We start from the raw sequence: 12,527 nt of genomic DNA, 5'->3' as shown, positions 1-12,527 counted from the left end.
TCAAGAGGGACATAGAACTGCTTGAAAGAGTCCAGTGCAGAGCAACAAAGATGCTGAAGGGAATGGAGAATCTCTGTTATGAGGAGAGCCTGAGGGAGCTGGGGCTGTGCTGCTTGGAGGAGACTGAGAGGTGACCTCATCAATGGTTATCAATGTGTAAAGGTGAGTGGCAGGAGGCTGGAGCCAGGCTCTGCTGAGTGATACCTGATGACAGGACAAGGGACAATATGTGGAAACTAAGGCAGAGGAAGTTTCAAGTAAACATGAGGGGTTTTTTTTTCCCCTCTGAGGGTGACAGAGCACTGGAACAAGCTGCCCAGGGTGGCTGTGGAGTCTCTCCTTCAAATCCTGCCTGGATGTGTTCCTGTGTGATCTGGTATAGGTGATCCTGCTCTGGCAGGGGGGTTGGACTGGATGAGCTTTTGAGGTCCCTTCCAGCCCCTGGCATTCTGTGATTCTCTGAAGATTTGACATCACAATGTTTCAGAGGCTATCTGCACCTTAAATACTGGGCTTCCCTGGCAGGCTTTCTGCCCAGGATGAAGGCTCTGCAGGACACGCAGACAATCAAAACAATGAACATCTAAACCAGCACTCTGGACCTCTGGACTCCTGGGCTAGGCCTGGCTAATGGTATTAGGTACCAGCTTTGAACATTTCATTTGCATACAACAAAGATACAGCTGGTGAGCATTCAAGGCTGGGGGAAGGCAATATTCACTTTGTGCTCTTCTTTCACCAGAGGCCAACAGGCAGACCCTCAGGACACAGCAATCCATACAGAACAATCCATATATTGGTCTGCTGCTCTGGTGAACACAGAGATTCATTTCTCCCTGGGGTAACCACTTACCATATCAGTCTTAATGCTTCCCTCCCCTCAAAAAAAAAGTCAATATCTTATTATCCTAAATTCTTGAAAACTAAAAAGATGCCATAATTAAGTGAACCATGAGAAGAGAAGACAAATCTGTGCCAGAGCACAGATCAGAGCCCAGGAGCACTACTGGTGTCCTGCTTTTTCCATGATGCCCAACTAGAAGACTGAAGCATTGGTGGGGGCTATATTGATACCACAGGGCACGTAGAGATCAGAGGAGAAAGGAAGAGCAATGAACTCTGTGCAATGCACCCAAGCCTCTCACTTCCCACATTAAAAAATCAAAATGAAAGGAATAATTAAACCAAACAAAATCATCTCCACTCCCACTCTCTACTCACAAATACACTTCTCCCAGATTGAGAAAACAAAGTCACCACGTAACAAAATCATCTCAGACAATCTGGTTTCTTAATATGGTATTTCCCCTTTGCTTTTACAAGCTGCTCACTCTGAACACCAGAGCAAGAAATGCTCTTCCATTAAGAAAGCAAAGCAAAGAACTCACAGACAGCCTCAGCAGCTGAGGCTCAAAGAAACATTACCAAACATCAAGAAAGCTCAAAATCATAGAATCAGAGAATCAGTCAGGGTTGGAAGGGACCACAAGGATCATCTAGTTCCAACCCCCCTGCCATGGGCAGGGACACCTTACCCTAGAGCAGGCTGCACACAGCCTCAGCCAGCCTGGCCTTAAACACCTCCAAGGATGGGGCCTCAACCACCTCCCTGGGCAACCCAATCCAGCCTCTCACCACTCTCCTGCTGAACAATTCCTCACATCCAGCCTAAACCTACCCATGTGCAGCTTTTCTCCATCCTCCCTAGCCCAGTCAATCCCTGAGAGCCTGAAAAGTCTTGGGCACTATCATTTCTCTCAACCTTGGCTTTTCTCTTGGGAAAATAAAAACCACCCAAACCAAACCATCCTGTCCCCAAAGCTTTTGTTTTGTCAGTTTTTGTTTCACACACTTTGTATTATCAAACATCAAGAAGCTCCACTGACACCTCAAGTTACTTCAACACCTTGGTAAGACCAAAAGCAAAACTGCCCCCTCCAGTTCCTTCACCTGCCTGTCTGCTCCTCTCCCAAAGCCAGAAGTCATAGAATCAACCAGGTTGGAAGAGACCTCCAAGATCATCCAGTCCAACCTAGCACCCAGCCCTAGCCAGTCAACCAGACCATGGCACCAAGTGCCTCAGCCAGTCTTTGCTTCAACACCTCCAGGCACAGTGACTCCACCACCTCCCTGGGCAGCCCATTCCAATGCCAATCACTCTCTCTGACAACAACTTCCTCCTAACATCCAGACTAGACCTCCCCTGGCACAACTTGAGACTGTGTCCCTTTCTTCTATTGCTGGTTGCCTGGCAGAAGAGGCCACCCCTCGCCTGGCTACAGCCTCCCTTCAGGTAGTTGTAGACAGCAATGAGGTCTGCCCTGAGCCTCCTCTTCTCTAGGCTAAACAACCCCAGCTCCCTCAGCCTCTCAGTTCAGCAGTGCCATGCAACAGGATTTTCTTTAGGCTATTCAGAAAGCAGCCACCATACAAAGCAGCCTACTTAAAAAGGCTCTGCTCAAGTCAGAATTATAATTTAGGAGATTTAAGAGCACTACATATCCCCACCCCCCCAAAAAAACCTCCCATGTTGCCTAGGCACTGTGTCCTTGATTCAATGGCCCAGGCTTGTCCTGTTGCAAGGACAGAAGTTTTCTTCTGCTGAGAACATTTATCAGTGGACAATGAGAAACTAGAATTCAAATTCCACTCAAATGTCAACTCTTGAAGTTTACCTTTCAAGCAGTACTCACAGGTCAGTAGAATTGTTAGCTTGGGACACTGAAATAAACAGCACAGCTAAGCAAGGGGTGGGGGAAATAGGTGGAAATGGCACTGGGCTGAACTTTGGAGATTCATTGATTCGGTTGCTCGCCAGCAGACTTTATCATTTCACAGCACTCACCCAGAGAAGCACCATGAGATGACCTTGCCCTTGGGGAGAAAGACATGAGAGCCCTTCTCTGCAAGGAGATTGCTGAGAAATCCCACACAGGAGTTCAAACTCCTTTATTGCTTTAACTTTTGCAGAGTGACATTTTAATGCATGGCGAGGGAAAGAGAGGCTGAGAGACTTGGGACTTTTTAGTCTGGAGGAGAGAAGACCGAGAGAGGATTTGATACATGTTTATAAATACCTGGGGCTGGCCAGGAGGGGGGGACAGGCTCTGCTCACTTGCTGCCTGTGATAGTACAAGGAGCAATGGGTGTAAATTGCAGCAGAAGAGGTTCTGTCTCAACACAAGGGGGAACTTCTGTACTGTAAGGGTCCCAAAGCACTGGAACAGGCTCCCTAGAGAGGTTGTAGAGTCTCCTTCTCTGGAGCTTTTCAAGGCCTGTCTGGGTGTGTTCCTCTGTGATCTGTGTTAGATAGGATTGTCCTGCTCTGGCAGGAGGGTTGGACTGGATGATCTCCTTGGGTCCCTTCCAAACCCTGACATCCTGTGAGCCTGTGATCCTGTGAACGCAAAGTTAGAAGGAGCCGAACCCCATTTCTCCTGCACCCCCAAACTAAAAAAAGGACCTGCCACTTCCTACAGCACCTCTTAAGTGCATCTTGTCAGAGAATACAGCCCAAGTTGACATTTTGTTCCGTGCAGCAGAAGCCCATATCTTTCTTCACCTTCCCAACACGCTCCTCAGTATACCCCTACCGAGCTCCACCACAAACACGGCACAAATCATTACCCAGAGCTCAGATGAGACAAGATCCTCTCCTGATGTTTTTGTACTCTTTTGCAGCACGAATATAACTGGAGCCCATGACTGAGACAGTTACCAATTTGATCAGAAACATTTCTTCTCCCCCCCTGGTTTTTTTTTGTTAAGCTGTCATTAAATACACGGCAGCAATCTTGCCTCCGAGGAAACTCTGCCCATTTGCTCTACACAAACATCTACTCATCAAACTGTTCAAGGGGCTGTGCTTGGCAGGCTGAGCAGAACACACTTGGGTGCTTCACTCTCTTCTTAAAAGCTATCAACTCCCCACGTGTCAGATGGCAAGTTTCATTTAAGAAGGCTGGGAAATGATTCAGTCTCAGCTCTAGACCCATATCACAGTGATTTTCTAACTCAGCAAGTCCATCCAATATGCAGGGCTGTTAATGCTACTGCTCAGCCCCATCCGTGGACAGCTTTTGCCAGCAGCTCTATCTACAGGAACAAGTAAATTGTATCTGACCTTTTCTTACTTCCTTACTTCGTTCCTCCATTACAGAGAGTTTGGTGAGGAGCAGCTGAGGTTTAGTGTGGAGAAGGCTGAGAGGTGACCTCCTGAAAGGAGGCTGAAGCAGGGTGGGGATTGGATTCTTCTCCCAAGGAACAAGTGACAGGAGGAAATGGCCTCAAGATGCTCTAGGAGAGGTTTAGGTTGGATATGAGAAGAAATTTCTTCCCTGAAAGGACTCTCAAACAGGAAACCAGGCTGCCCAGGGAGGTGGCTCAACCCCCACCCCTGCAAAGAGGCAGAGATGTGGTGCTGAGGGACATAGTTTAGCCACAGCTTTGGCAGAGTTAGAGAATGGTTGGACTGGATGATGTGAAAGGTCTTTTCCAACTCAAACAATTGTGTGATTGTATGATCATCACCCACACCATCAGCTGACCAGTAGTGAGCAGAATAAACACAGTCTGCACCTGAAGAGATGGAATAAAGAGGCAATTAAGAGCATCTTCATGTCCTGTTTGTGCTGCATGGAGTATGGTGGAATATAAAAGCCTGGGACTGTAGCTGGGCAGTTGCTCTGTGCCAGTCAGTTAATGCATGGCATCACTATGGATCTGTAGGTGGGCAATGCAGGCATCCATCTGCTAGACACTTCTTGTAAAAGACACAGAGGCCATTAAAAAGCAACAAGAATTAGAGCAAAGAACCCAAAATGGCAAAAAGTGGACACAAATAGCTAGCAACATGCATGATGCCCCAGTGAGACTGCAGACTCAGCAACAGCAGTCTCTTGTCCAGCTGAAACACAACCAGGAGCACACAAAGGTCTCAACTCAAATGCAAGCAGCAATTTCTGCTGTGGGATTTCAAGAGCTCAGCTCAAACACAGTCAGGAGGGCCTGAAAAACTGAAGCTGGTCTTTTAAATGTTTCAACCAGCTTGCACAAGTGAGAGGAAAGGGACAAAAACATGGCTTAGAAAGCAGTTAGTCAGAGCATGCTACATTTTGCTGTGGCATCAGACACCTTTCCAAACAACATCAGAGACTGCTTAGAGATGCTGTTAGTGTCCTCCAACTCACCAAAGGAAGATAGATTCTTTGAGCTCTCCTAATGCAGGAGATGCTCTCAGAAATGAAATGTTGAGACACAATAATCCACACCCACAATCATCCTAAAGGTCTAGGAATTAAAAATCTCTACACAAAAATGCAGAGTGCCCTGGCCCTGACCCAGCAATGCACTTAAGCATTCATGTGAAGTTCTCCCTTCTACTTCAGAGGGACAGTTTACATACTCAGAGCTAGTACATGTCATAGGGTTTTGCTGGGTCGTGATCAGATAGCTCAAAAATGCACCAGAGCCCACCCATAATTCAGCTTTACCTTGCAAAACACAGAATCTCCTTGACCATCTCCTTTCACAAAGCAAAAACAGGCACAGCAGCAGGGCTGACTGGAGCCAAAGCATGTCAGTTTGACACACATCTCCCAGCTGCAAACAATTTCTCTCCACCAAAGAGAGGGCACACACTGAGCAGAGGAAGGCAAAAAGGAAGCAGTCTGCAGGCAGCAGCCACTCTGCTTCACACCAAAGCTATCACTACCTGGGGGTAACTTACCCTCCAAAGGTCTGCTCACCTCAAGCAGACCCTGGGATCACAGGCTCACAGGATGTTAGGGTTTGGAAGGGACCCAAGGAGATCATCCAGTTCAACCCCCCTGCCAGAGCAGGACAATCCTATCTAACACAGATCACAGAGGAACACATCCAGACAGGCCTTGAAAGGCTCCAGAGAAGGAGACTCCACAACCTCTCTGGGGAGCCTGTTCCAGTGCTCTGGGACCCTTACAGTAAAGAAGTTCCCCCTTGTGTTGAGGTGGAATCTCCTGTGCCACAGCTTACATCCACTGCTCCTTGTCCTATCCCAGGGACCCCCAGCCCTGGTATTTATAAACATTAATTAAATCCCCTCTCAGTCTTCTCTTCTCCAGACTAAAAAGCCCCAGGTCCCTCAATCTCTCCTCACCAGGCAGTTCTCCAGTCCCCTAATCACCCTCCTAGCCCTCCTCTGGACCCTCTCCAGCAGATCCCTGTGCCTCTGAAACTGGGGAGCCCAAAACTGAACGCAGGGAACCCTCCCTCTAGTGACACCTCTAGAGAGGACACAGAAGAGTGCATTCCTCTGCTGAGCAGATGGAGGCTGCTTTGAACAATACCTTTCAGCCATGGTCTCTTGCCCAGCCAGCACCAGCAGCCCACTTCTTACTTCTGATGCAAAGGAGGTAGAGCTGAACTGGTGCTGGTGCTTATCTGGGGCGGTTTATCTTGCTTCACTGTTAGTAACAACTTATGCAAGTTTTTCCTCTACCACCTGCTGGAAATTATCAGTGAGAATGCAGGCTCAGTGCACTGCTGTAGGGATGCATTCATCTCTCACAGCACCAGAAGGAACACTCCCACATGTACACACAGAGGGCTGCTGGATTCAGATGCTTTGCAGTGCTTTTACTGTTCTTGCTGTATTCAAGTTTAATTACTTCTCATGTTCTGTGCAAATATCTAAGCTAAACTGTTCAGAAGGATAACTGTCAACCAGCCAAGATCTCCCTGGCAAGACTTTGGGATCATATTTTACTCCTCTGGTGATGGCAGCTCTGGCACAGACTTGCTTCAGCTCTGTAAAATTACGTCTAGATATGTTTGATCCCTTTGGGGAGACTGCCAAAGCACCAAGATTAATTAACAGCTTCCCTAAAATACATTCTCTATTAGACAGATCTTAAAGGGTTCCTTGTCACAGACTGCTTCATAAAAACACATTTTGAAATATTAATGAGTCTATATGACATAAGATGACATTTTGAACTCTGTCTCAGTGCCCATTCTCATCTCCACACTAAGTAAAATAACTTTCATTAGTTTCATGACAGCCCTGCACTTACATCAGCTTTGCAGAGTTCTAGCCAACTCACAGAAAATCAACTTTCACTTGATGGACAAACACAGCATTGTTACACTCCCAGCTACTGCAGCATCCTCAATCAATATAGCTTGAAATGCAAATAAGACAGGAGTGCAGGCAAACTGATGTGTGACTACGGTGCAAAACAATTGCAAAGGCTCTTGGCAGTTGTGTTGAAATGCACAGCCCTGGTGCCTGTCTCAAAGGAAAGGAACAAGGGACAGGTATCAGCTCAGTTGTGCAAACCCTATGTGCTAGTTTGAGCCTAGCTGGGATATCTTAGTGGGAGGAATTAGATTATCAGCTGTGAAAAGGAAACAATGGTGATGTCTACTGCACTCATAGGCTTGCTGAGATGGATAAAAACAAGAACACAAACACAGATAACAGAGTTGCTCTCTGGCTCTGGCTGCCTCCCTTCTCTCTCTCTAACCTGCTGTCTGTATAACTAATCCCTCTGCTTCCTAACCCCTCTGTCTGATTCTCCAAACTCACTTGGAATGTAAGGCAAAGTCTGAGATAAGGTAAAGGGGTGGAAAGGAGGTGGAAGGGTGGTTGGAAGCCCCTCCTGGGGGTTCTGGTTTCTGGGGGGAGGCTGTTTTGTTTCTGCATTACTTTTTAACTTGTATGTTTCTGTCTATAGCTGTATAGGTTGTAAATCTCTGCTTGTGTCTTGTGCTCAGCTGTAAATATAAAGCTCCATTCTAATTTCCAGTCTGGTAAGGGTGGGGGGGCAGGTAACACCCAAACCATCACACCTGAGAGGAGGTTACAGATAAGAAGTGGTCCAAGTGTCTGCCAACACAAGGCAGGTAGAGACAGCACCTCACACCTGGTAGCAGTGGATATTTCATTTGCTCCTCTTTCCTTCCCAACTGGTTTCAAGACCTGATGTCAACAAAGCAGATGTCTCAAGGACAAGCATGGTTGTTCCAGCCCAGGCTTCCAGAGAGGCTGTGCTCAGCATGTTTCCAGTTCAGAGCTGGCACTTGCAGCATGCATTTGCCTGCAGCAGCAGTAAGTCTGGACACTGCAATGCAAGCAGCCACACATTTTCTTTCTTCACTTCATCCTCTGACTAATAGAGGACATTTTTTTTCTTGGTAGAAGCATTAAGCTCATGAACTCATCCAGCCCCCTGGCAGTCCTGGCACGTATGAGAATGGCAGGGGAGCACTGCAGTAAGAACCTCACACGATTAGCAATGCATCCCCGAGGGGTTTGTGCTCTAACATCATTGGGAGAAGAACCCAGGACCACACAATTGCAGAACTGGATGTTACTGTGGCTGTGCTTGTCACACTACTGCTGCTAAAAATAAACCAGGAAGCCATTCCTCATCTAAGGCTGGGGAGAGTTCTGGTACGTAGCTGAGTCATGCAACAATCAGTAAATTAAACACATCCTGATCCCTGGTTTACACACCATCAGTGCAAGCCAAATACTCAAGCCTTTTGTGGCACTGAAAAAGCAACACTGCACCCACTGAAACAAGGCACAAGGAAGTAATGTGAAGGTCAAGGTGTCCTGGTAAACAACTGCAGCACTAAGGTCAAACTGCACTAAGGGAGAAGGAAGCAAGAACAAGCTCGTAGGCAGGTTTATTCTACACAGAATTGGAGAGAATGTGCTTGATTCTTGTGGAAGACATCTCACTGACAGCAACAGTCTTAGTCAACAGAACAGCCTGAGCCTCCCTCACCTGTCAGCACCACAAGCATTCTGCTTGGCTAACTGCAAGGCTTTGCATTGCCAAAGGAATCACAGAGCTGTAGAACTGCCTTGGCTGGAAAAGCCTTCTAGGATCATCGAGTGCAATCATCAGCCTAACACCACTGTGGCCATTAAACCATGTCCCAAAGTGGCATGGCCACAGGTTTCTTGAACACCTCCAGGGACAGTGGCTCCATCACCTCCCTGAGGCAGCCTGTTCCAATGCCTGACCAGCCTGGCACTAAACAGACACATCTCTGCTGCTGGGAGTTCTGTGTTCCCTAGTTTTGGAAGGCAACTGAAGGAGATAAGATGCAGAGAAAGGCAAAATCCAGTTGCCCAAGTCATGAGCTACAGTCCACACAAACTCTACTTTCCAATGTTTTCATCCTCACTTCATAGAAGCCATAATTCCACGTTAACAAACATTGTAGTTTGAAATAAATCACAGCTTTCACCCAGTCACTCCTGCCCTTGAATTAATAACTATCTTTGTGCTCTGAACAAGACCAGGAACTGATCAAAGTTATTTTTACCATAGCAAAAGGGGGAAAAATAAGTCTATGAGCCAGGGGAAGGTGAGCTGCCCAGAAATGGAGATTAACAGATCTGCAGCAGACTGCAACAGAAGGACAGGAACAACACTGCACATACATATTCATAGAATCACAGAATCAACCAGGTTGGAAGACAGCTCCAAGCTCATCCAGTTCAACCTAGCACCCAGCCCTAGCCAGTCAACTAGACCATGGCACTAAGTGCCTCAGCCAGGCTTTGCTTCAACACCTCCAGGCACAGTGACTCCCTGGGCAGCCCATTCCAATGCCAGTCACTCTCTCTGCCAACAACTTCCTCCTAACATCCAGCCTAGACCTCCCCTGGCACAACTTGAGACTGTGTCCCCTTGTTCTGTTGCTGGTTGCCTGGCAGAAGAGCCCAACCCCACCTGGCTACAGCCTCCCTTCAGGTAGTTGTAGCCAGCAATGAGCTCTGCCCTGAGCCTCCTCTTCTGCAGGCTGCACACCCCCAGCTCCCTCAGCCTTTCCTCACAGGGCTGTGCTCCAGGCCTCTCATCAGCTTTGTCACCCTTTTCTGAACACAGTATCACAGCTTTGCCATACACTGAGCAGCCAGGAAAATGTGCCTATGTCAGGGGCTTGGAACTGAATGGTCTTTGAGGTCCCTTCCAGCCTAAACCACTCTATGATTCCATGAGACACCTGGGCAGAGCTGTGAGCCTCCACCTTCCCATGCAGCTCTCAACACCCAGCACAGCCTTAGGGCTGCCCTGTCAAAGGGATGTACAGAGCCAAGAAGACAAAGCTCACAGTGGGATTAGCTGTTCATACAGAGGCACCAGGCACAGCCAGAACAATCAGCATTAATAACAGCAGTGCTAGCAGGAGAATTAAGCCTCATGTCTCTAGGACTAAGCTAGTTTGGTGATTATAATCCAGCATTCAAGGGCTGAAAATGGAAAGCTACCCCACTTATCTCTTGACCATCAAGGCTGCCCAGAGTATCAAGACACCTTTGGTGCCTTGAAAGTTTTGAGTTAGGACAGCCCTTGTGGTAGCTGAGCTCCTCTACCTCAGTCCCCAGGAACTTTCAGGAGCTGCAGAGACTCTAGAGAGGTTATCCCACTGCTTTAGCCAGCCACAGCATCACTTTGCCACATACACCCTTTTGGCTTGCTCCCCACGTTACCCCCTAGGATAGCACCAAAGCACATTTGCATTCTGAATCAGCAGGAAAAATTGAAAACTTGACAAATTGGACATTTGATGAGGGAAAGGCAGAATTCCTGAGAAGGAAGCAGTGTGCAAAAGCAGTAAAGCTGTGATTCCAACCTCCACAGGCTTCACTCAGCTTACTCTCCGTGCTGCCCTTGTTTAAACAGTAGTATACCCATGTCCTCTATCCAGTCTCCCACACACAATGCACTGCACATCCTCCCCTGCTCCTCCCACCCACAGATAAACAAAGCCTGAGTAGACAACTGAAAGAAGGACAATGCTGTTCCCTGTGGGAAAGCAAAGACGCCCACATAATGAAGCTGTCTGCTGGGGATGCTGTTTTGTCTCTTGAGGACAGGATCAAGTATGTGCCTTACAATCATTTTGTTTGTTATTTGGGTAACACATCCTTATTGCTATCTTCTGATGTTACTCACAGCTTAACCTCCTCTCTCTTTTGTTCTTCTTCCAATCAAAACCATTCTCGTTGGGTAAAAGAGTTTGAAATGCAATTTACTCTGACAAGTAAAGCAGCCCTACTGTAAATGCCTACCTAGCACTTTACATTCCCTCCAAACAGCTACTTATGAAACAGAAAAAGGTCAGCCTAGGATGTACTTCTGCAGGAGACAGATACCTGTTACAGCTAGGGGGTGGGAAAGTTTGAGGCCCAGGACTACTGGCTTGAAGGGGCTCTGGTTATTAAGTGTGAGGAAGGCACCCCCACTGCAGTGCATGCTGCAGGGAAGGTCCAGGGAGCTGTGCACTCAGCCTGCAATGTTTTATTGATAAGGCTTCACTAATTTTGTGTTAGTCAGGCACATGCAATCAACCATCAAAAATCAGTACAGGTGGTTTTAAACCAGGCACAGAAGCACATGGTCTGGAAAATGTAGGACAGCTGGGAAGGCACAGAGCAGCATCCAGCAACTAAGTTTGGGTTAGCATGAGGAGGGAAGGATTACAACATGCTGCATGAATACAGAGGAACATCTCAGCAGTCAGAAAGTTATAGAACCATAGAACTGCCTTGGTTGGAAAAGACCTCTAAGGTCAGCAAGCCCAACCCATCAACCTAACACCACCACAGCCATTAAAGCATGACCCAGCGTACCATGGCCACACATTACTTCATCACCTCCAGGGATAGTGACTCCACCGCCTCCCTGGGCAGCCTGTTCCAGTGCCTGACCACTCTAGCAGTAAAGAGATTTCTCCCAGTATCTAATCTGAACCTCCCCTGGCACAATGTCAGGCCATTTCCTTTCGTTCTTCCACCCGATACTAAGGAAAAGAGACCAAGCCCCACCTCACTACAACCTCCTTTTAGGGAGCTGAAGTCATCAAGGAGAAGAAGACTGCAGGCACCCCCTCAACCCTGAAAGCTGCAGGCAGTTTTCAAAGGAGATGCTACTCAAGAACCCCTGTGACTGTGAATTCCACAGCTTCAGTCACACACCTGAAGCAGCAAGGCAGCATTTACAAAAGCTCTCCCTCCAGGAAGCCCACTTCTCCAAAGTGGGCAGCACAAAAGGCAGCAATAAGCACATTAAGCATCATCTGAGCTGCCGTGACTAAGTGACTTCACCGATTGTTTAATGCAGCTTTGCTTGTTTGCTTTCTTTCTTACCTGCTGATGTTGCCTGGTTGCCGCTGTGATAGACTTGACAAGAGTATCTACTAATGGCTTACACATGATCTGTAACAAAGACAGACACAGTCACTTATTAGTGGTTTGCTGACAGACAGGTTTGTTTTTCAAGCAAAACAGTCTGTATTTTACACAGCTTCTTGAATCAGAAGGAAATGCCAAGAGAAAGAAAGAAAAGTGCCTAGAGATCAGCCACAGCTTACTTGAAAATTAACAGCTTTGCTCACACCAGCCCTGAGTGAAATCTTGATCAGAAGGCAATCAGCAGCAAAACTCTGACACTGGAATTATCAGGCAGAGATTTCACTGCCTGCGCTCTGCCTGGCTCTTGACTCGCATCTGCATCTGCCTGACA

At 47.4% G+C, this 12,527-nt stretch overlaps 1 protein-coding gene across 1 annotated transcript in view; it reads right to left on the bottom strand.

The window, feature by feature from the left end:
* Positions 1 to 12,527, bottom strand: part of MYBBP1A (MYB binding protein 1a) — a 72,513-nt gene that overhangs the window by 33,567 nt on the left and 26,419 nt on the right. Inside the window, exon 23 of the mRNA XM_064166483.1 lies at positions 12,152 to 12,220. Coding sequence (XP_064022553.1) covers positions 12,152 to 12,220 — 69 coding nt within the window. The remainder of the gene's footprint in view (positions 1 to 12,151; positions 12,221 to 12,527) is intronic.

This window comes from Pogoniulus pusillus, chromosome 27, assembly GCF_015220805.1.
Source record: "Pogoniulus pusillus isolate bPogPus1 chromosome 27, bPogPus1.pri, whole genome shotgun sequence".
NCBI lineage: Eukaryota > Metazoa > Chordata > Aves > Piciformes > Lybiidae > Pogoniulus > Pogoniulus pusillus.
Note: the sequence above shows the minus strand (reverse complement) of the source record. Positions and strands in the feature narration are given on the sequence as shown.